This window comes from Mustelus asterias, chromosome 2 (genome assembly GCF_964213995.1).
Source record: "Mustelus asterias chromosome 2, sMusAst1.hap1.1, whole genome shotgun sequence".
Classification (NCBI taxonomy): Eukaryota; Metazoa; Chordata; class Chondrichthyes; order Carcharhiniformes; family Triakidae; genus Mustelus; species Mustelus asterias.
In genome coordinates this window covers 137,911,760-137,936,397 of record NC_135802.1, presented here as the reverse complement: position 1 = coordinate 137,936,397, position 24,638 = coordinate 137,911,760, and the positions used below count along the sequence as shown (strand labels likewise).

At 44.7% G+C, this 24,638-nt stretch overlaps 1 protein-coding gene across 1 annotated transcript in view; it reads left to right on the top strand.

Annotated features, from left to right (window-relative positions):
* The window catches only part of LOC144481052 (doublecortin domain-containing protein 2-like), a 90,947-nt gene that overhangs the window by 52,017 nt on the left and 14,292 nt on the right, over window positions 1–24,638 (top strand). Inside the window, exon 7 of the mRNA XM_078200706.1 lies at window positions 23,554–23,743. Within this exon, the coding sequence (XP_078056832.1) occupies window positions 23,554–23,743 (190 nt within the window). The remainder of the gene's footprint in view (window positions 1–23,553; window positions 23,744–24,638) is intronic.

Here is a 24,638-nt window from a genome sequence, read left to right as displayed (position 1 = left end):
ATACCAAGTCAAGTGATGTATCATCTAAACTGCTGGCCAGGCTTTTCCCGAATTGGGACTAAGTGCCCATGCCAGCGGCTAACCTGGAGGGTTTCCCACTGGCGTTCGCAGTGTCTATCAGGTGGGATTCTCCCAGCTGGTAGATGCTAATTTATCCATATTGGGCAAACCGTCGGCCAGCCCCGCTGTTTTGAGACTGGGTCGCCATGTTTAAATGTCCTCACTCGTTTACCGGCCCCCCTTGCCCTGAAAAATGAAATGGTGCCCTCCCTCCCTCCCATACATTGACCAGGGGAGCAGCACCAACCCCTCACCAAAGAGGGGCATTGTCACCCCACCCATCCATAAATAAAGATGACCCCCCCCCCCCCACACCATGCAGGCATGAGGGTGACCCCCCTCCCACTCAGCCTCCCTTCAGGCCAAGAACCATGCCAATGCCAATAGTGCACCCTGGCACTGACACACTGGCCTGCAGGCTTGGGCCCCAAGGGGTTAATAGAGTGGCCATTTGCCCCTCTGCTGCTGCCAGGCTGTAGAGAATGGGTCCCTCAAGGGTCCTGGGGGTTGGATGGGCATGGGCTGAGGGCAAAGGGTTGGCCTCACCATTCTCCACTGGCATGGGGATGTCGTGGCTGGACTGACCCTTCTAGTCATGGCAGAACTGAAGGTCATCCTTGCATGGTGATTTCAGGCAGTCCTGTGATCAACATCTGCATTCCTGCCTGTCAGCTGTGCAAGTTCTGAAGTGACCCGGTCATTTTAATCTCCATGCCACCGGTCACCTGGCAGCACCCTATTCTGTAGCAGAGATTTTCCTTTCTCTCAGTCAGAAGCTGCCAGTGAGAGCAGACCCCCTTTGGAGTCCTCTGACAGAGAGTAGATGTCAGTTTCACTGGGGGGAGGTGGGTTCCAGTCTTCCAGTCTTCCAGTCGGCACAGCTGTGCACGCAGCCCCAATGTGTGCACACAGCTTTGATTTGAAGTTGCTGTGGTTTCCCAGCAAGCAGAAATCTCAAAACCATTGCACTTGAAGCATTTGATCTGTAACAAGTTGCACTGATCCTGACCGCAATGTAGACAGAGTCTAATCCTGATTGCCAGTCTGTGGTTTCACTTCCTCCCTCATGTCCGTTCTCTTGTTCTTTTGACCTTTATCTTAAGTCTGTCCCCCATTTACTGACTCTCATTACCAATGGAACAATTTTTCTATATTTACTCCAGCAAAACCATTTATAATTTCAAGCACCTTAATTAAATCTCTCCTTTATCCTCTCTACTCATGGGAGATCAATCCCAGCTTCCCTAGTCTCTTAACATTTGGGTTAGATGACTCTGTAATTAACATCCCCTGAACCTTGACAAAGTGTCTTGTCATTTAGTCTTGTTCTACATAGAAGCACAGTGGGGTTAATCAAATAGTAATATTCATTCATCTCAGGTACAGTTGATTACAAGTAGAAAGAGATTGTTACAATTAACCTTGAGCAAATGATTGATAAGGGCCATAACTGGAATATTCTGTGCAATTTTGGGATCCCTCGTTTCTAAAGGACATACAATTCTCAGATTTAAAAAGTTTAAGTTATGGAGGAAGATTCCCAGAATTGAACTTTGTTTCCTTGAAAAGAAGTTTTACAGGAAACATGTTCCAGATTTTGGAATAGCTGTATTTAGGAATTTAGGTTGATGCAAGTAATTTCAGGGGCAGCACTAGAAAATACAACTGCAGAATTGCTAAGACCCCAGAGAGATTGAATATCAAAAGAAATAGCTTGGTAATTTTGACCCACCCTGCCTGGGGAGTCTGTGAAGTTCTGATTGTCTCTGACGATGTACCACCCTGTTCCCCGCACCACCTTTAACTGGACCCCTCGTGTTAAACAATAAAGACACCTGTCTGACTCGGACAGGAACCTCATTAATGCAACATAAGAACCCTACTATACTGTTCGGACCCTGATGGCATTTTAACCGTAGGGTCTGTCGGGAAATAAACGGAAGGTGTAAAATGGGAGATACATTTATCCCTCTGGTGTCAGAAAGGAAAGTGCTCTTTAGGGCACATGATGAATGTTGAACCTTTAGACAGATGGTCATCAATTTGAAACCCAGGGGTTAGCATAGCCCAGGGTTCAAATTGGGATTGCTAAGGGAGGGTTGACCCTCGATTCGTGTCTTAACAGGGGCATATCCTAGGCAGATAAAATACTCCTTTAATTTCATCTTATGTTCTGGGCATGTCCCAGCAGAAGAAACCAATTGGACCCCTTTAGGATAGGATCAACATCAATATTTGCCTGAGAAGAGAACTGTGAGAAGTATTGGTTTCCCCCCAGACAGTGTGGGCTAAACTTGCCACTCTATTACATTTGATCTTCAGTCTCTTTGGAGCCTCAAATTGAAGTTGAATTATCTAATTAAATAAATTTCTTGCATTGACAGAACTTCCCTATACTAAGCGTTTCAAAAATATCTGGAATCTGTCTCCTTTCTGTCCTCTTTGAGGAAAAGAAATTTGATTCTGGGAATCTTTCTTAACTCAAGGCTTTCCAGTCCTATAGTTATACGCCATTTTGAAATGAGGGTTCCCAAAATTGCAAATTGAAATAACAGCACATCTTAATTTAACCCTTGTCCTAATTATAAAGCTGTCATGTATGGAACGTAATGGCTCGGGATTGAAAGGTATATATTTTTTAGAGCTGAAGTTTTTGTCCAGGGTGTCTTTTGGAAGATCAGCTGTTGTAAGGATGTCTGAAGTCAAGGTAACTAATGCAAAATTCATGGACAGTTGCTGTGTTTTGTGGTGGACCAACTATGTCAACAGTTTGCTGTGCTCTGGTTAGGGATCGTGCTACTCTCTCAGGTTATGTTGGGCACTGACCGTCATATGGAGCCTGACGGACTGGGTGGCTGGAGATTCTGTGTTGTGAGGAACACCCCGGTCATAAACCAATTTGAACGTGGAACAGGAGTAGACTAATTAACTCCTTGAATCAGTTCCTGCCATTCGGTGAGATCATGGTTGACTTGTGAACAGTGGGCGTTCCGGACAGTGAGCAGAGCACTAACTTGTTGATGAGACCAACCTCTGCCTTTTTCCTCGTATTTCAGCTCATCCGAGTTTAAAAGCCACACGACTGTCAGCATTGGGAGCTGTGTGTTCACTTTGTGCTTTCCTGTTGGCAGTGTGGATTTTGCTTGGTGCATGTCTGTTCCCATTCAGCAGATCATCTATTATTGAGACGGTCGTTCCTTCTGAGCCTCAGCTCCACAATCCTGCCACCACCCCTCCCTCCCAATTCAGGCCACTCTCCCCAAAACCTCCATCCCAGACATGACCTCCAGACTTGGGGCAACTACAATTCTGACAGCAGCCTGATTTCTCACCACTCCTCACAAAAGTAAAGTTTATTTATTAGTCACGAGTAGGCTTACATTAACACTGCAATGAAGTTACTGTGAAAATCCCCCAGTCGCCACACTCCGGTGCCTGTTCGGGTACACTGAGGGAGGATTTGGCATGGCCAATTCACCTAACCAGCACATCTTTGGAGTGTGGGAGGAAACCGGAGCATCTGGTGGAAACCCACGCAGACACGGGGAGAATGGGCAAACTCCACACAGTAAGGAGTCTAACAACACCAGGTTAAAGTCCAACGGGTTTATTTGGTAGCAAACGCGTTGGACTTTAACCTGGTGTTGTTAGACTCCTTACTGTGTTTACCCCAGTCCAACGCCGGCATCTCCACATCAAACTCCACACAGACAGTGACCCAAGCCGGGAATTGAACCCAGTTCCCTGGCGCTGTGAGGCAGCAATGTTAACCACTGTGCCACCGTGCCGCCCACAAACCTTGTGCCACTCTGACTCTATTGCAAAGTCGCCTGAGGACTGATGAATCAATCACATAATGGACATCATTCTTCTGGTGGGTGGTATATTACCTGCATTCACAAATTCCGGATCACTTGTATTTGAAGAAGCAAAGTAACTTGCTTGGCACAATCTCTTGCGGTTCAGGTTAATTATATTAAAAGCAGTTTTTTTTACATCAGCATCTATCGGCACCCTTTGCGCTATTTATTGTCACTTTATCCTGCAAATCCTTTAATCTGATAATCCCTTGATTTGATTCATTCAACTTAATCTTTCGGACATTTCCAAGCTTCCTGATGGATCCCATTTGAAGGTTGAATGTTTCATGAAGCCCAGAATCTGCAGAGAGGAGACATTATCTAATTGTGACTGACGGTAGAAAAATTATGGCACTTTGAAGAACTGTTCCAGTGTTGCTGATGAACAGCTTGTATGGATCCAGTCAGTGTATGAATCCTCAACCACAAGACAGCAGTCTTTATGTTGTGTCACTCTGTGGCCCTCTGGTGTGCATTCTTTGCTATATCAAATATATATATATTCTGAAATGTCTTGACTGCAACTCATGGCTTAAAGCTTATTGGCTGAAGTGTGGCCTGACTACACATCCTTCAATGAGACCAGGAACAGCATTTCACTCCGTAAATTAGGATGGTTAAGTTGTGTCTGTCTACTTCTGATTCTGGTTCCTTTTTCAGGAGAATGGCCTCTTTGTGCTGAGCTCCTGCTTTTACCCTGCACATCGGGGGCAGGTCTCTGAAATGGTTGGGCTTTGCTGTAGAGAGCCAGGGCATTATTCTGGTGCAAGAGTGAAAAGTGGCACTCAATGGGCACAGTAGTAAAAGGACTAACCAACTTGAAAGTCCAGATTTAGTGCGCAATTGCTGGTTCTGTAATTTGAACTTGCCAGAGGTGCTAAGACAGACACTTGCAGTTTTAGCACTCAACTGGAAATGAGATGCAGTTTTTGTGGGGTAGTATATGTGGATTCCATGCATCCACTTCCCTGGAAAATGTGGAGCGCTCTGGCTGCCTCACTGCAGCATGTTGAGGGAGAAGATGCACAGATTCTCAGATATGACATAGGAAGTTCTGGGTAGAGCAGGTACAAAGGAGGAGGGATGTCCTGTACCCGCACAAGGGAAGGAGCTCACTCTGCTCTCCTCACCTTCCTGTTCCTCTCTTCTGGAGTAGTTGGTGCAGCTCTCATGTCCCCCTCCCATTCCTTGTCGGGACCAAGGGAATCCTAGAGCATTCCCATGACAAAGGATTCTCTTCCTCCTGGTGACTCTCACAAGGTGGTGCCGCAAAGCACCTGCTCCTTTTAGTGAATCCTCAGAATTTCTGGATTAAATATTGTTCATGTGTTACAGTTTTGAAAACTGTCCCAGTCGGTCCCCTGATATGCTTCTGAGGTTTTCTTCACAGCTGCAGTAGCAAAGACCATGAAATGGTGAATATCCCTTTCAGTAAATTTTAAAATCACTGGCAACTTCATGTCTAATCCCAAATACTTGTCACTGTTTAGAGAGGGCATTTATTGAAAGGCTAGCCACCAATGTAGCCTCTTTAATGAGTGCAAGCGAGCATTTTGTATGGCAGACAGCTTTTAAACAAGCCTTCAGGCATCTGCTCCTGGTGCCATCTCAGCAACTTTATCAAGAGAGTGTCATGAGCTAACTGCAGACTATACAAGAATTTCAGCAAAGACCCCATCTTAGCCACCTATTCAATGCCTGAAGTGCTCCCCATGCAGTCCAAAGACAATGGAGTCATTTCCTACATGTATTTCACTGAAACGGTTAACCCGATATTCCATTTGTCCATAATTAGCCGTAGTTCATGAGGGGCCCTCGGCATCTCTCTCTCTGTTAGAGAGGGAGACAAGTGATTATGCCTTACGGGGTACTGCTTTGCATGAAGCATGGCTGACCAAGAATTTCTCCCACTCCCGCCAGATGCCAAGGGTGTGTTGGTTGGGTTAGCAGGTCGATTATCAACCTACTTGGCCATGTCATGAATGTTTCTTCCATGGCCAACAAATCCTGGAGTAGTACTGTGATAACCCCCACGAGGTCCATGGTGAGTCACTGATTGATCTCCCTATGGGGTTCATTGAGTATGAGTTCCACTGGTGACAGGCAATGGCTGCCCAACTGGAACTCATTACTTAAACCCTTTTATAAGGCAGGCCTAGGACTGGGCCTGCTGAACTGTCATCCCAGGCAGGGACTAGTGTGTGTGTGTATACAACAGTGGTGGTTTCACTTTGCATTCTGTAATAAACTTTCCATTCAGACTTGCTGTGTCATTCATTACAAGTGCCTGAACTTGGAGCTTCTGACTCAGCGGCAGGGGTGCTGTCAGCTGATCTACAGCACAGCTTTAACCTCTGGCTCATGTTATACTTCGAAATACACCTGATGGAAGGAGATCATGGTGAGATTATAACCCCTAAAATAGGTGGCTTGGGGTTGGTTGATGTGATTAAATCTTAGAAATCCCACCTCAACCCAATCACTTTTAGATCATAACCAAACACTCCCAGAAAGCGTGTTGGTAATTTAAATATTTAATAAGGCTGGTGGACTTAGATTTAACTTGCTTTCCATTTTTAACCCCGGCACGCTAGATTTTCCAGGATGCCCAGCAGATCGAGGAAAGGGAGGACAGCTTCAGGTAGACTACTTTGCAGCACTCCTCGTGGGCCGGAGGAAGCACTTTTGCTCCCCAATTTACTTCCTTCTCTGGGATTAGACCATCCCTGGGTCAAGGATGACCCCCATTCCCAAACTGCCAGCAGCAGGTGTAGGCTCCCTACCTGTACCACATTGGAATGCGCCCCAGTTGACTGGAGGCTAAATGTGTCAATTGGGCTGATTTCCAGACCGTGATCCTGCCAAAACCCAAAAGCCACAAGGAGTTTACAGGGTGGCTGGGGAGAGGATGTTTCCTCTTCCAGGAGAAGCTAGAACTAGGGGTCACTGTTTAAAAATGGGGAGGGGGTTGCGCATTTAAGATAGCAATGAGGTGAATTTTTTTTCTCTCACAGAGGGTAGTGAGTCTCTGGAACTTTCTTCCTCAAAAGGCAGTGGAAGCAGAGTCTTTGAATATTTTTAAGGCAGAGCTGGATAGATTCTTGATTAAAAAGGGGCAAAAGATTATTGGAGGGTAGGCAGGAATGTGGGATTACAATCAGCTCAGCCATGGCCTAATTGATTGGTGGAGCAGGCTCGAGGGGCCTAGGGACCTACTCCTGCTCCTAATTCATAATGTTTGTTTGTATGTTCGTATCCTAATCAAAACAAGATTAATTATGAAGGAGAAAAATGGAGAGGAAGAACATCTTCTGTTGCTAAATTTACCATCCTGGATTTGAAGAGACCAGGTGCTGGTTGAATGAATGTTTTTGGGGTGGATTTTGCCCTTCTGTTTTCCAGCCATAGGGTCCTATCTGCTGGGAGTGTTGACTGTGAAACAGTCTAACAAGGACAGAGAAGCATGCACAGAGTGGCAGCATTCCCAGAATGTGCTCCCAGGCTGGGAATGCTGCAGTGGAAAATATCCCCTTAGCTTGAAGATTTAAAATAAGTTTCGCTTAGGCAGTTCTGATAAATACCTTTTAAAGTTTATTTATTAATTGCAAGTATCTTACATTCACACTGCAATGAAGTTACTGTGAAAATCCCCCAGTTGCCACACACCGGCGTCTGTTCAGGTACACTGAGGTAGAATTTAGCATGGCCAATCCATCTAACCAGCACGTCTTTGGACTGTGGGAGGAAACCGGAGCACCCGGAGGAAACCCATGCAGACACGGGGAGAATGTGCAAACTCCACACAGACCCAAACTGGGAATCGAACCCAGGTCCTTGACACTGTGAGGCAGCAGTGCTAACCACTGTGCCACTGATTTAATACCAAAAAGTCATTTAAAAAATTGTGATAACATGTAGTTGGTGGCAGCAATTTTGTGTTTTGTAACTAAAATGAAATGGCATTTTGAACTTGTTTAAAAGATTTGCATCAGGCTACTTTGACGACATTTAATTCAGATCAGAAAGACAAGAGCTGTAAAAGTGTTCAGCGCCAAAGTTTTAAGTAGAAAATGGTGATAGATTGCTTGTCTGAGTGCATGTTGAACTGGTTTGAATCAACAAACACAGCCAGACAAGTAAGAAAAATCCTGTGACCTCTGAAGCAGATCATGGTTAAGACACAGAGTTACAAGAAACACATTCTTTCTTGCACTAGCCCTTGTTGATTCTGTAGGCAATGGTTTTTAGACAATAAAGCTCCTTTTTTCAATATGTTCTTTATATAGGAAACTCTATGCTCTCATGAAAAAATATTGAAATATTCACAGGTCTTTGCCTCATGAATGTGAATAAAAAACCAAATTTCATGGCAAACCAGAAGGAAAAAAACAGTTTGGACAGTATTCTTATTTCCCTGTTTTACTGTATTTTTTTCCCTTCTGTGTTGTAAATTGGCCTTTTTAAAAATTTTCTTTCCTCACCCAGAAGATTACCTGCCTCTGGGTGAAGTGGGGAGTATGTGCATTTTATTAAGGACATAGTCTAGGTGGATAACTATCTGACTTTCTTTGGGGTTTGGCCCCTTCGGCCAATGGGGTCACATGACTTAGGAAAACCAATCAGGGGACCAGGGTGGGGTTTATTCTCAGAAGCGTGGGCCTTTGCCCCAGATCGATACCGAACGCTGACTGGCAGCCATGAAGTTGCAAGACTCTAAGATAGCATGTTGTAAATAAACATTAGTTGTTTCATACCTAGCTAGTGAGACAAAGTTATTACATTGGCGATGAGGATAAAACAGAAGACTTGTGGCCTCAAGACATGAATGCAGAACCCGTTGAGGTCGAAGTCAGGTTACAAAACAAAAGTGTGCTGCAGGAAAAATGCTTCCATTCAGTCGATTAGATCCTTTTGATGCCTCCACTGAGGATTGGACACAGTATGTAGAATGTCTAGGTTATTATTTTATGGCCAATGGAATAGGAGGGGAAGAAGATCTGGGAGGCCAGTGTGGGAGGTCCAGATCGATACCAGGCACTGACTGGCAGCCACGAAACTGCAAGACTCTGTAAGATAGCATGTTGTAAATAAACGTTTGCTGCTTCATACCTAACTGGTGAGTCAAAGTTTTTCCTTGTTCTTGCATGTTTGTCTTTGCAGTAAACCCTTTGTACTCAGCTCCCACCTGGTCTGCACATAGACTGGAAAACCCACTGCTGAGTGTTATATTATGACATTTGTCTTTATTCCTGGCCAGATTCACTGCCCTTCACCTCAAGGCCTCTTTCATGCAAATCTAGGAAACTATCCAAGGCTGGCAAACTATTTTGGGAAATCTGAACACTGCCTGCAAAATTTGTCAATTTAAAAAAAAGTCTTGCATATTGGCTTAAAGCATGCCTTCAGATTAAAAGTAGAGCATGGGTTCAGGATAACTTAAGATCTGTTCAGATATCCTTTCCCTTATGTAGTACAGCATTTGTAGCACAATTTGCATTGATGCTCTTCTGTCTAGACCTGTCCTCGTTGCTGCTGGTTCTGACCAACTCCCGTTGCTCTGGGGGATTTGCACTGATACATGTTGTGGGTAACAATTGCTGATGTGTTAAATGGAGGAAGCCAGGAGTGCTGTTGAGTGGCTGACCTCGAATTGGAGTGGAATCACTCTGACATAGTCACTATGGTTCATTGAGTCATACCAACGAAGCTCAAGAAGTTGGTTTCCCCAAACATGATGCTAGATATGGAGGAATAGACACAGTGAGGAGTCTAACAACACCAGGTTAAAGTCCAACAGGTTTATTTGGTAGCAAACGCCACTAGCTTTCGGAGCGCTGCTCCTTCGTCAGGTGAGTGGGAGATCTGTTAATGTAGCAGATCTCCTACCCACCTGACGAAGGAGCAGTGCTCCGAAAGCTAGTGGTGTTTGCTACCAAATAAACCTGTTGGACTTTAACCTGGTGTTGTTAGACTCCTTACTGTGTTTAGCCCAGTCCAACGCCGGCATCTCCACATTATGGAGGAATAGACCAGCATGGTAAGGGTTAACCAAGGCTGCAGCAGAAATCCTGTGGCTGCCTTGATTAATGGGTGAGTTTTCTAGTTTAACATTGCTGGGCTTCTTTCATTAATCACTCTCAGCCCTGTCAGTCACCACCAAGCTGAGCCGAGGCTTTTGTTTCATACGTCTCACACATGACAGTGTGATCCTTAATCCACAACATGTTCATGTAACCAATCAATGCTTAATTAGTATTTGGCAGTTGTGTGTAAGGAAGTGGTTTGTACAAATGGTTTCTGACTGAAGGACAAAATGGAATGCAGTTAGAAGATAATAGTGTTGTGGTTGGAAAAACAAGTTGGGAGATGTCTTTGCAATGAAATACAGAAAGATATTTCATTTATTGTGCGTCCCTCAGAATCCTAGGATGCTCCAAAATGCTTTGTAGCCAATGAAGTACTCCTGTAATGTAGAAAGCCTGGCAGAGAACAGGAGCACGCGAAGTCCCATCAGAAAAAACAAGATAATGAGCAGATAATCTATGTTTGGAGGGTGAGGAATAAATATCGATCAGGCCACCAGTGATAACATCATTTCTCCTCTTCAAGTGGGATCAAGGGACTATTCCTGTGTATCAGAAAGGCTTAAGATGATGTCAGAGCGAGGCAATTTCTTGCGAGCTGTCCCCACGTACTCCCGTATCTTTTACTCTCTGATGCGCGATTAAATCACTCGGGAGGCTAGATTGTACCCGGGAAATAAAGGCTTTTATTACTAACAAGAATGGAGCACACTATATACAATACAATCCCAGACTAAAGGGTCACCAGGCAGTGCAGTGACCTTTATACTTCCCCAGGTAGGCGGAGCCAACTGGAGTGTACCACAGAACAACATCAACAGGTAGAACAGCCCAACCCTAACCCCAACAGTGACAACAGTAACATATCTACAAACACACATAGTGCTGACCATCCATGGCTCAGCACTCCTAGTGGTAACCAACTATGGTTCACCACACTCTCGTTCTATGCTTTTAAAACAGTACTCTAACTCTTTCAAACTCTCTAACATTGTCCTATTTCAACCCCTTACATTCTGCACTCTCTCCTTTCCTTCTCCCCTATGTATTCAATGAACGGTATGTTTTGTCAGTATATCGCGCAAGAAACAAAACTTCTCACTATATCCCCTATGTGAAAATAATAAATCAAACCAAATCAAATCTGACAGGGACAAACAAATCTTTGGTTTAACACTTCCAACAGCGCAGTGCGACCGCTGTGCTACATTGGAATATAGGCATAAATTACCTGTTTCAGTCTCTGGGGTGGAACCAGCAACCTTCTAATTAGGAGGTGAGAACGCAGCTACTGAGCCTAATTTATTGCATTACTGGATGGGACAGACAGACTTGGAAGGTGAAAAGTCCCTAAGAATGACTAGTCACGAGACTTGTGGTTAGCACCAGACAGGACCACCCAAGAGGGTCAACCTTGCAAGTCCTTTTATCTAACATCTGCGTTTTGTTCCAAAATTGGAAGAGGTTAGGGCAGTAGCCTGTCATAGCCATACTCACAGAATCATACATTTCAGTCAGCATCCCAGACTCCTCCATCACTGTCTCTGGATGTGTCCTATCCGACCAGCAGTACAAGGACAGCCTGCAGGGTACCTGGAAGGGTGTGGGTAGCAGCCACCATTTGCAATTCCCTCTTCAAGTTGCACAGCATCCTGACTTGAAAATATATTGTATTGTTGGTGTACCTACATCACTTGGACTCCAGGATTCTAGTAGTTCAGGAAGTTGGTTCGCCACCACTTTCTTGAGGGCAGTTACGGAGGGGCAATGAATGCTGGCCTTGCCAGCAATACCCACATTCCATGCATGAAAAAAATATCCATGTTGTTGGAAAGCAATTGAGTGCAGGAAGAAAGCGCTGTGAGATAACGTAACTGGTACTTACTAACAATAACGTACAAAGATGCTGAAAACATGAACTCAGCAAAAAGGGAACCTTTCCCTTGAATGCTGCACCCTTTTTTGATATTATATAATGCATGTAAAAGGTGCAGGATGTTGACATGATGATCAAAAATGTAAGGAGAGCAGGTCTGCACTCATTTGCTGACTCCGTTCCGGAACTAGGGTGTCTGCTGGTATGGCTCTTAGGGTGTAATGGCATGCTGTCATGCTGCAATGATTGATGCTGCTATGTACATGAAGTCAGGCATCAATAAATATTAAATTAAGTTTTGAAATATGCATGTAGCTAATTGTGCCTGATTGGATGGACCAGAATGCATGTTATATTTAAAGACATGGAACAGGATTATCTGCATGGTGGCATGGTGGTTAGCACTGCTGCCTCACAGCGCCAGGAACCCGTGTTCGATTCCTGCCTTGGGCCACTGTCTGTGCGGAGTCTGCATGTTCTCCTCATGCCTGTGTGGGTTTTCTCCCACAGTCCGAAAGACGTGCTGGTTAGGTGCATTGGCCGTGCTAGATTCTCCCTCAGTGTACCCGAACAGGCACTGGACTGTGGCGACTAGGGCATCTTCACAGTAATTTCATTGCAGCATTAGTGTAGGCCAACTTGTGACACTGATAAATAACAAACAGATCCTATATTGTCTGCATAAAAAATGGACACTGAGTAATGCTTCCACAGGTGTAGGGCACCCTGTGTAAAACTGCACCCAAGTACAAGGTAGCAGTGAGTTTGGAAACTATTGAGTGGTCATTGAAGGATAAGGTGGGACTGGGAGTTTGGGGTAAGGGTGTAGTGCTCACAGCTGAGCCTGGTCCTCTCATCAATCAGTGGTGATTCACGTTCCCTGCAGCCTTTCTCCAGTAGCAATTGGAAATGGAAATCCTGGTCAGCTCTTCCCTTTTTGTATATGCATGTAAGGGACCAAACGCCCACTTCAGATCCCTGCCACATCTTTGGATTTCCAGCCACAGGAAAAGACAAGAATTAATAAGAAACAGCTGAGCATTTATCACGATTAATGCCACTTCCAGTTCCGAGATCCCAACCTCTGATCAGTAGCCCTCCACCCTCGGTGACAATCAGGATCCAGGAGGCCCTGATCCACTTACCAAGATGTGGAGATGCCGGCGTTGGACTGGGGTGAACACAATAAGAAGTCTCACAACACCAGGTTAAAGTCCAACAGGTTTATTTGGTAGCAAATACCATAAGCTTTCGGAGCGCTGCTCCTTCGTCAGATGGAGTGGAAATGTGCTCTCAAACAGTGCACAGACACAGAAATCAAGTTACAGAATACTAATTAGAATGTGAATCCCTACAACCAGCCAGGTCTTAAAGGTACAGACAATGTGGGTGGAGGGAGCATTCAACACAGGTTAAAGAGATGTGTATTGTCTCCAGACAGGACAGCTAGTGAGATTCTGCAAGTCCAGGGGGCAAGCTGTGGGGGTTACTGATAATGTGACATAAATCCAACATCCCGGTTTAGGCCGTCCTCATGTGTGCGGAACTTGGCTATCAGTTTCTGCTCAGCGACTCTGCGCTGTCGTGTGTCGTGAAGGCCGCCTTGGAGAACGCTTACCTGAAGATCCAAGGCTGAATGCCCGTGACTGCTGAAGTGCTCCCCCACAGGAAGAGAGCAGTCTTGCCTGGTGATTGTCGAGCGGTGTTCATTCATCCGTTGTCATCCGACGCTACGACAACGGATGAATGAACACCACTCGACAATCACCAGGCAAGACTGTTCTTTTCCTGTGGGGGAGCACTTCAGCAGTCACGGGCATTCAGCCTTGGATCTTCAGGTAAGCGTTCTCCAAGGCGGCCTTCACAACACACGACAGCGCAGAGTCGCTGAGCAGAAACTGATAGCCAAGTTCCGCACACATGAGGACGGCCTAAACTGGGATGTTGGATTTATGTCACATTATCAGTAACCCCCACAGCTTGCCCCCTGGGCTTGCAGAATCTCACTCGCTGTCCTGTCTGGAGACAATACACATCTCTTTAACCTGTGTTGAATGCTTCCTCCACCCACATTGTCTGTACCTTTAAGACCTGGCTGGCTGTAGGGATTCGCATTCTAATTAGTATTCTGTAACTTGATTTCTGTGTCTGTGCACTGTTTGAGAGCACATTTCCACTCCATCTGACGAAGGAGCAGCACTCCGAAAGCTTATGGTATTTGCTACCAAATAAACCTGTTGGACTTTAACCTGGTGTTGTGAGACCACTTACCAAGCACAGCAGCCCTACTCATTTCCCTGATTCTGCTTCAGGCTGCAGCAGTGTCTTAGTTTCAGTGAGGTGCGGGGCCCAGTGTGTGAGGCTCCTCAAAACCTCAACATTTTTGCAAGGGATAATGGGGGTAATGGGGTTGTGGGTGTGTGGTTTGGGGGGGGAATGGGGTTGTGGGTGTGCGGTTTGGGGGGGGAATGGGGTTGTGGGTGTATGGTTTGGAGGAGGTTGGGGTAATGGGGAAGTTAGGTGGTGTGTTGGGGTTGAGAGTGTGTGTGTGTAGGGAAACGGGTTGGGTGGAGGGGTGGGGAGGGGACAATTGTGGAGGGGGCTGGGGTTGTTTGTGAAGGGAGGAGGGTGGGATTGGGGAGGGGGTTGAAAGGGCGTGGTTGGGGGGTCTAGGGGTGCGGGGGAGGGCAGTTGGGTGCGGAGGGTGGGGTTGGGGAAGGGGTGGGGTGTGTGTGCGTGTAACGTGGGATTGGGGGATTGGTAGGTGATGTGTGTGGGTGGGAAGAGGGAGTGAGTTTGGGGTTGGGGGATGGGATGTGGACGTGAGGTTGGGGTTGGGAGTGGGGATGGGGTGTGGGAGGGTGGGGAGTGGGTGTGGGGTTGGGGTGGGGCTGGCGGTGGGGTTTGAGGGAGTGGGGATGGGGCTTGGGGGGTGGGAGGTGGGTGTGGGGTTGGGGATGGATGTGGGGTTGGAGAGGGGGATGGGCATGGGCTAGGAGACGGGGTGTGGGCAGGGGTTTGGTTGTGTACTCCTGAATTTAGCACCAGTAATTGTTTGTTCTTTTCCCGTTTTCACAAAACCATTGCTGTAATTTACAGTGGCTGACTGTCTCATTATCATCTTGCAAAGCTATTAAATACCGTGCCACTGTAAAATAAAATTCAATTTGTAATGTGCTGTGATGGTAATATAAAAAATTTCAATTAGTGATATACATGCATTCACATAACCGGAAACAAAAACATTATTGCATAAGCAGAAGGTTGCTGATTTATCGAATAATTACCCACAGTTCAAAAATCCGAGGCAAATGTTTTGTGAGCTGTGATTCATTGTTAGAAACTAGCTGGAGGATGTACTTCAGTGCAGGAGCTCAGTGCCTGAAGAGTTAAGTTATGACTTTCTCGTTCGTGTGGCTCTTTTTAATGTTAAAATCACTGTTTCTGCTGCTGGGGGGTCAGTGAATGCTCTAACTGGGGAATTATTCTAAATGTATTTAATTATTCATAAACTAGAGCTGCTGGCTTCATAAACCATTCTACATTTCCATGTAATTAAATTGGTGGGAGTTCAAATTGGCTTAGGATGATGCAAAACAGGTCTGACCAGTGCTGGTCTGAAGGGAGTTCTATCTGGGCATGGATCCGCATAGTACCTCTCTCTCTCTCTCTCTGAAGCAATTATTCTGATATTATAAATGGGCATGTGATTTTTAGGTCTGTCTTTTGAGCAGCTGGAGTGAAAATGGAGGCTGGTTTCTCTTCTTCAGGTTTGGAGCAGAGAGGCACAGTCTGCACAGCCTGAAGTGGCAGGCCTGGATGTGAAATGCGCTTCTGGCTGCAATCGGCTCTGAACGCTATTTCGTGCTAATTAGTGAGCCGCCAACGCGTGCTGAGAAAGACTCAGCGCTGTTGAGGGGGGCGGGGGTGGAGGCACAGAAGTGTGAGGGTGGGCGCCTCTAACAAGCTCCATGAAGCTGGATAGCTGCTGCGGAGCTGCCTCACTTGAGGTCTAGACCCGTACATATTACATGAATTTAAAAGATGCAGCAAACTATGCCGATGCAACACTATTGAGCGCCTAACAGCAGAACTCAAACATCAGTCCCCAGGCATCTTTTAAAAATTATATTTCAGCCCGGGTGCCCTGGATCGAGGGATTCTGGCCGAGTGGTCTTCCATCAACAGTACAAGTGGGTGGGCCATGTAAAACTGCTTACAATTGACTCCCTAATGAGCTTATTTGTCGGTGGGTGTGCTTCTGACAGCTGCATGTGCCCATCGAGCGAAATATTGCACGAGTGTTCGATGATGTTGGGGCGGACGCTCGACGCCTTCTCGCCTGATTTTACGTGCTGTTGGCGGCACACGCTCAAAAGGCGCAAAACTTTAGCCTATGGATTGGAAAAAGTGGTTGTCCAAGTTGTTAAGGTAACTTGGATTTGCAGTGTGAACTATACAGAAAGGCTTTTAGAACTGCGGGTTGGATACATGTCACCTCCAGCGAGTGGACTTCATATGATTGTACAGAATCTCAATCTGAGAGACACACAAAATAAAGTTAGAGTCCTTGAAAATCCATGCTAAATTGCATATCCAGCTCCGAACCAGCAGATAATGCACAGTCATCAGCAAACAGGAAAATGCAACATGTATCTTTGGAGACAGTGGTCTTTGTCTGGAGTTGTCTTAGATTGAGCAGCCATGCAATATCTGATTTTGATGTCCGGGTCATCATCATGGAAGGCATTGGAGAACATGGCAGAGAATAACATACTGAGCAGTGTTGGTGCTAGTATACAGCCCTGTTTAACTCCAGTTTGACTGGAAATGGGTCACAGGGCTCACCATCATCCAGGTCATGTAGTGAGCACGCTGTCATGGAACTGTTGTACCATTGTAATGAGTTTCTTCGGACAGCTGAATTTCTCCTCTTCCAAAAGCTCTCACCACTGATTGTATCAGGCCTTGGTCAGGTCACTTACCTGATGTAGAGGTCTATGTTCTGTTCTTGGCTTGGCATTTGTCTTGGAGCTGTCTCGGTGCAAACACCATACCAGTGATTCCTTGATATTTTCTCAACATTTATCTCATAGAAACTTATAAAATTCTAACAGGGTTAGACAGTGTAGATTCAGAAAGAATGTTCCCAATGGTGGAGGAGTCTAGAACTAGAGGCCACAGTTTGAGGATAAGGGGTAAACCTCTTAGAATTGAAGTGAGGAGAAATTTCTTTACTCAGAAGGTGGTGAATGTGTGGAATTCACTACCACAGAATGTAGTTGAGGCCAAAACATTGTCTGATTTCAAGAAGAAATTAGATATGGCTCTTGGGGCTAAAGGGATATGGGGGGTGGCGGGGGGGGGGGGGGGGGGCAGGAGAAGGAGGGATCAGGATATTGAATTCGATGATCAGCCATGATCATAATGAATGGCGGAGCAGGCTCGAAGGGCCGAATGGCCTATTACTGCTTCCATTTTCTATGTTTCTGAAACCACACTGACTTTCCTGTTTGAACGGTTCAGAAGGAGACTCTGATGAAAATGGTACTGGCGATGGAGAGGAATGAGATTCCTCTATGGTTTTTGCAAGGTTGGCAAGTTCCCTTCTCTTTATGCAGGGGAACAAGAGAAACATTTTTGCATTCTTGCTCCTAGCTCTCACATTGACTGAAAGAGTTTAATGAGCTTCTTGAGCAGGTACTGACCTCCAGCCTTGTAGATCTCAGCTGGAAGGGCAGCAGCTGCAGAGTTGTGCCACTGGACAGGAGTTTGATTATGTTTGACATTTCTAACAGTGCAGGAGGGTCATCAACAGAACAGTTGCTGGCAAGTTGTGACAGTCTACTGATTGCTTTTACATTGATGGATGAAAGTGAATTGAGGATGTGGTTAAATTGCTCGCCCATCTTTCTAGAATTTGGACTTTCTCTGTGAGCAGTGTTGACCCGTTGGCACTGAGAACTGGTGATGAACCAACAGACTGGAGCTGTAAGCAGCTTTCAGATATCATAGAATTTCTTCTAGTCTTTGTAATCTGCACATCAATGAAGTTCATTTGCTTTCTGATTCACCAAGTGTCTTTCATCTCTCTTCATTGGACAGTTCTGCAGATGTTTTGATAGGCAACGTGCTTGGATAGTGATAACTTTTCACTGAGGTAAACCGTGAAGAGTTAATATCTCTCCTCCAGTAGTTTTTGGATTACCTCATTGTTTTCATCAGACCAATCCTTGAGGCTTACAAGAGGTAGGGACAAGGGCCTCTACAGCAGTGGAGTGCACTACATCCTTGAAGACTGCTCAGCCATTCTCAATGCTAATAGTGTCCATTTTTGTTGTTCACAAGGTAACTCTTGAATTTCTCTGGGAGATTTCTCCATGACTGCCTTTTTCACCCTTGAGACATTGAGATGCTTCTGTGCCTAGGGGGATAGTTCTTGATGTTTAGCTTTGATAAGATGGTGGTTAGTTGAGAAGTCAGCATTGCACATGACTTTCACTACATGCACATCCCATCAGCAGTCCAGCTAGCGACGACACAGTTAATTAGATGCCAATGCATTGAACGGGAGTGAACCCACCCAAGACAATTTGATGCAATTAGGAAAGTGGAATATTGTGTTCATGATTAAGAGCTCATGCTCAGGACAGATTTTCATTATGAGGAGATGGTTGATGTTACAACGTCCAGTCCCATTGTTTCCTCTGGCCCCTTCCCATGCTTGGTGATCTCTTGCATTGAAGTTACCAAGTATAATCAACAGCAATAATGATGGATGATTTTAATATGCACATAAACTGGATTAATCAAACTGGCAAGGGTAGCCTTGATGGAGAGTTCATTGAATGTATTAGAGATTGTTTCTTGGAGCAATATGTTGTGGAACAAATCAGGGAGCAAGCTATTTTGGATTTGGTATTATGTAATGAGCAGGGATTAATTATTGACCTCATAGTTAAGGATCATTGGAGAGTTTTTCCCCCGATTTGCATTGATTTCAGTTTTGTTAATGCTATTTGATGTCACACTCGGTCAAATGCTGTCTTGATATCGAGGTTAGTCACTCTCACCTTACCTCTGGTATTCAGCTCTTTTGTCCATGCTTGAACCAAGGCTGTAGTGATATTAGGAGCTGAGTGACCCTGGTGGAACCCAAATTGAGTGTCTGTAAGTAGGTTATTGCTAAGTGTCACTTGATTGCACTGTTGGTGACGCCTTCAATCCCTTTAGTAATAATTGAGAGTAGACTGATGGGGCAGTAATTGGCTGGGTTGGATTTGTCCTGCCTTTTGTCAAGAGGACATACCTGGGCAATTTTCTCATTGCTGGATAGATGCCAGTGTTGTAACTGTACTGGAACAGCTTAACTAGGGTGGCGGCTATTTCTGGAGCACAGGCCTTCACTACTATTGTTACCAGAGTCCATAGTCTTTGCAGCATCCAGTGCCTTCAGCCATTTCTATTGAGGATAAAGTCAGAGGAACAGAGATTTTAATGAGGTGAGGACCATTTGGAAAAAATGGCCTGTTTCCATGCTGTACATACTATGTAATAACTAATTCAGAATAAAAGGGACACATTTTCGTTCAGGTGATGATTTGTATAGCTTGACAATCTGATATAAAATTGTCCCTATTCCTTGAATAACTGAGGCATTTAGATGATCTATTGTAGGGTATGGAGTTCAGTCCGAGCTCAGTGAAGGAAGCTGGGAAGGCATATTTCCAAACATGGAGTCGGTTTAGCTCAGTTGGTTGGACGGCCGATTTGTGAGGCAGAGCAACGCCAACAGTACGGTTCCCATATTGCCTGAGGTTATTCATAAAGGTCCACCTTCTCAACCTCGCTTAAGGTGTGGTGACCCTCGGTTTAAATTGTCACCAGTCAATTCTCCCCCTCAAAAGAGAGAGGAACCTATGGCCATCTGGAATTATGGCGCCTTTACCCTTTTACCTTTATTTATTCAATACCTATAAATTCTTCAAAACAATGATGGGAGTGATATGCTAACCCAATTGACATCTTAATAAGTTCGATTGATCCTCATTTTAACACGTTATTGTTAACGTCTCCCTTAGAGACTGATAACTTTTTTTTAAAGAAAGGAATTCCCATAATGCTAACAGAAAGAAATCTGCTGGACAGAATTTCACTTTTAAAAAATTATTTACAATAGCAAACCGACTAAATTCAATAAATTCAAACATGAATTAATAGGATATTAATCAAAGGTACATTTCACTTTAAATAATTGATCCACCAAAGATGCGCCTAGTAATTACAAGCGCTCCCATCCACACAAAGTGAGACCATGTACAATCTCAATCTTCGCAACTCTGCCTTCGTTATGTAGGGTGTCTCACTTCCCATTCAATTGTTTCAGCTCTTGAGTTGCATTTGCCAGCAGCCTCATTCTATCTGAAGAACCTGCAGCATGATTACCAACGACAAGGCGCATATCTACGGACCACCCCTCACTCACGCCGTCACAGTCCCAAAGGCACAGAATCCCAAGAGATTCCCTTCTCTGAACCTTTAGAAGATCTGCTGAGCTCTGGTAACACAGAAACAGCAACAATGGGTCTTGTCCAATTCACAATCCATTGACCTTCCTGTCTTCAGTTCTTTGTTCTTTCCAACTCAATAACACACAAGTCACCGCTTTATCCACGGAGACATGCTTTAAAGCTAAGAGCTGTTTAAAGACCAGCAAACAGAAAACTCTTCCATTCAGAAAGAACCTTACTTGTTTCCGCTTTACACAAATTCCCAGTCTGTTCTGAACCGACAAACAGAAAATTCAGCCCGTCCCAATTGCAATTAGCCTCCTTTTAGGTAAATACCCTTTGCTTCTCAGCCATTCATCCCTACGGCAACCTCATGTCACATGGAAGTTTCTTGGAACCTAATGATGTCATAGTCAGAAAACCAATTAACCCTCTTTCAGAATACTCCCAGCCCACTTTGGTTTTAAAGGACATTGCATGAAAGTAAATACAGGTTTCCCCCAGCACATCTTGTGGCATGTTCGGGAATGTAGAGTGTATAAATGGGAGTGCAATGAAAAGGGCTGGTTTGGCCATGGTGGCTGTTCCCTCTTCTGAGAAATTCTTACATTGGACTAAAGGAAAACTTGCAAACCTTCAGCATTTTCTGCAGAGGAAATAACACTTGTGGTTTAGAATGGTAGCCTCTCCAGGGACCAAGTCAGTTCTGGATTTCAGAATTTCTTGGAGTATAGGATGACAATAGAATGCCTGACCATGAATGTGAGAACCAGAAAACATCCTTAATATAAATGTTTACCTGAAACATAAAGTATAAAAGAACAAAGAACAAAGAAAAGTACAGCACAGGAACAGGCCCTTCGGCCCTCCAAGCCTGCACCGACCATGCTGCCCGACTTAAAGAAAACCCCCTATGCTTCCGGGGACCATATCCCTCTATTCCCATCTCATTCATATACTTGTCAAGACGCTCCTTAAAAGTCACTACCGTATCCGCTTCCACTCCCTCCCCCGGCAACGAGTTCCAGGCACCCATCACTCTCTGTGTAAAAAAGCTGCCTCGTACATCTCTTTTAAAACTTGCCCCTCGCACCTTAAACCTATGCCCTCTAGTAATTGACTCTTCCACCCTGGGAAAAAGCTTCTGACTATCCACTCTGTCCATGCCTCTCATAATCTTGTAGACTTCTATCAGGTCTCCCCTCAACCTCCGTTGCTCCAGTGAGAACAAACCAAGTTTCTCCAACCTCTCCTCATAGCTAATGCCCTCCATACCAGGCACCATCCTGGTAAATTTTTCCTGTACCCTCTCCAAAGCCTCCACATCCTTCTGGTAGTGTGGCGACCAGAATTGAACACTATATTCCAAGTGCGGCCTAACTAAGGTTCTATAAAGCTGCAACATGACTTGCCAATTTTTAAACTCAATACCCCGGCCGATGAAGGCAAGCATGCCGTATGCCTTCTTGACTACCTTCTCCACCTGCATTGCCACTTTCAGTGACCTGTGTACCTGTACACCCAGATCCCTTTGCCTATCAACACTCCTAAGGGTTCTGCCATTTACTGTATATTTCCTATCTGTATTAGACTTTCCAAAATGCATTACCTCACATTTGTCCGGATTAAACTCCATCTGCCATCTCTCCGCCCAAGTCTCCAACTGATCTATATCCTGCTGTATCCTCTGATGGTCCTCACCACTATCTGCAAATCCACCAACCTTTGTGTCGTCCGCAAACTTACTAATCAATCCAGTTACATTTTCCTCCAAATCATTTATATATGTTACAAACAGCAAAGGTCCCAGCACAGATCCCTGAGGAATACCATTTGTCACAGCCCTCCATTCAGAAACGCACCCTTCCACTGTTACCCTCTGTCTTCTTTGACCGAGCCAATTTTGAATCCACCTTGCCAGCTCACCTCTGATCCCATGCGACTTCACCTTCTGCACCAGTCTGCCATGAGGGACCTTGTCAAAGGCCTTACTGAAGTCCATGTAGACCACATCCACTGCCCTACCCTCATCAATCATCTTCGTCACTTTCTCGAAAAACTCGATCAAGTTCGTGAGACACGACCTCCCCTTCACAAAACCATGTTGCCTCTCACTAATACGTCCACTTATTTCCAAGTGGGAATAAATCCTGTCTCGAAGAATCCTCTCCAATAATTTCCCTACCATTGATGTAAGGCTTACCGGCCTGTAATTACCTGGATTATCCTTGCTATCCTTCTTAAACAAAGGAACAACATTGGCTATTCTCCAATCCTCTGGGACCTCCCCTGTACAGTAAGAAGTCTCACAACACCAGGTTAAAGTCCAACAGGTTTATTTGGTAGCAAATACCATAAGCTTTCGGAGCACTGCTCCTTCGTCAGATGGAGTGGATATCTGCAGATATCCAGTCCAACGCCGGCATCTCCACATCATGACCTCCCCTGTAGCCAGTGAGGATACAAAGATTTCTCTCAAGGCCCCAGCAATTTCCTCTCTTGCCTCTCTCAGTATTCTGGAGTATATCCCATCAGGCCCTGGAGTCTTGTCTTACTTGATGTTTCTCAAGAACTCCAAAACCTCCTCCTTTTTGATCTCAACATGACTCAAACTATCTACACATCCTTTCCCAGACTCATCATCCACCAAGTCCTTCTCTTTGGTGAATACTGACGCAAAGTACTAATTTAATCCCTCGCCCATTTCCTCTAGCTCCACACATAGATTTCCTCCCTTGTCCTTGAGTGGGCCAACCCTCTCCCTGGCTACTCTCTTGCTCTTTATATATGTGTAAAAAGCCTTGGGATTTTCCTTAATCCTGCTGGCCAATGCTTTTTCATGACCCCTTTTAGCTCTTCTTACTCCTTGCTTAAGTTTCTTTCTACTTTCAGCTTGATCATTATATCCACTGATTTGTTGCAATGCCAATATCATCAACAGGTGAGTCTGGTGAGTTGGTTCGATCTGCTCAAAAAAAATCCCTGGACCAATGGTGCTTCCACACAATAGATGTCAGAACTGAATAGGTTGCAGCATATTCTAACTCATTTCAAAAAAAGCCTTTAATAATTTACATACAGATAGATAGAAATTTGTCTTGAAAACTTTGTACAGGTTCATAGTGAAATGACTATTATCTCATCGGGATTTACTGAATTAGCAGGGAGATCGCCAAGTCCGTTCAACAGGGACAGCAAATGAAGTCTATCCACTCACCTCACCACAGCCACCAAAGAGGAAAGAAAAGAAGGAGCAAATTGTAACTGGAGAAGAGTCAGTGTTTCGTGCAAAACCAGTCAAAGTGAAGCATGTCAAGAATGGTATTGACAGCCCAAACGTTGTTCGGGAAAATGGTGAGTTATTTCTTTAATGTTCTCTGTTAAATTGTGCACAGATTTTTGTCGCCGCATTTGAAGAGTCGCTTTTCTCCCAAAGGTTGCTAAAAAAATGATTTAACTGTACTCTAGCGATCAAAATATTTAGCGATCATGCCACCTAGTTCTGCCAACCAATTGGTTAAATTAGAAATTATTACAAGCCAGCACAGCCACAATTACTGAAGCAAGAATGTGCATGTTAGGGGCAGATTGAGCTGGCACAGTTAATGTGTCCCTCCTCCAAACAAGATTAACTATCTCCACTTAACATATCTCCTAGTAGGGATGTTCTTATTTGATCATGCATTGGGCTGGATTTCACTGTCAGCAACAAAGCAATGGCTCTCGCCACTGACCTCAGAGAAAGCTGTCCACAAAAATCTATCAGCCTCTCTGCTGTGAATTTCCCTTTTCTCATTGCCAGTTTGAATCTGGCACCAACCTAAGGTGATCTGCAGGTATGTTCTCATCAAGCAGAGTAAGTAGCCAATCAGATTGAAATATTCTCACAGACATCAAAACAGGAAGTTATAAAACACTGAATCCCTTCACTTTCAGTTTTAAATTTTACAGATAATAATTGATCGGGACATGCATATGGGATTAAGGTAGAAGCCAAAATATTATTTCTAATTCAAAAAAAAATTTCACTGTGGAATTTTTTACGATTGTTTGACATTCAACAAATATCAAAATCCAACTCTAACTCTATTATCAAAAGGCAGATGTTTACTTTAGTTTTTCTCTGTATAGTACCTTTAAATGTTTTTCTAATTGAAAGTAAATGGTTTGTTTGCCTTTCTTACTTCCCTAATACCCCCCACGGACCTCACTTACTCTTCCACTATGCCCCCCCGCCCCCCACTCGTGG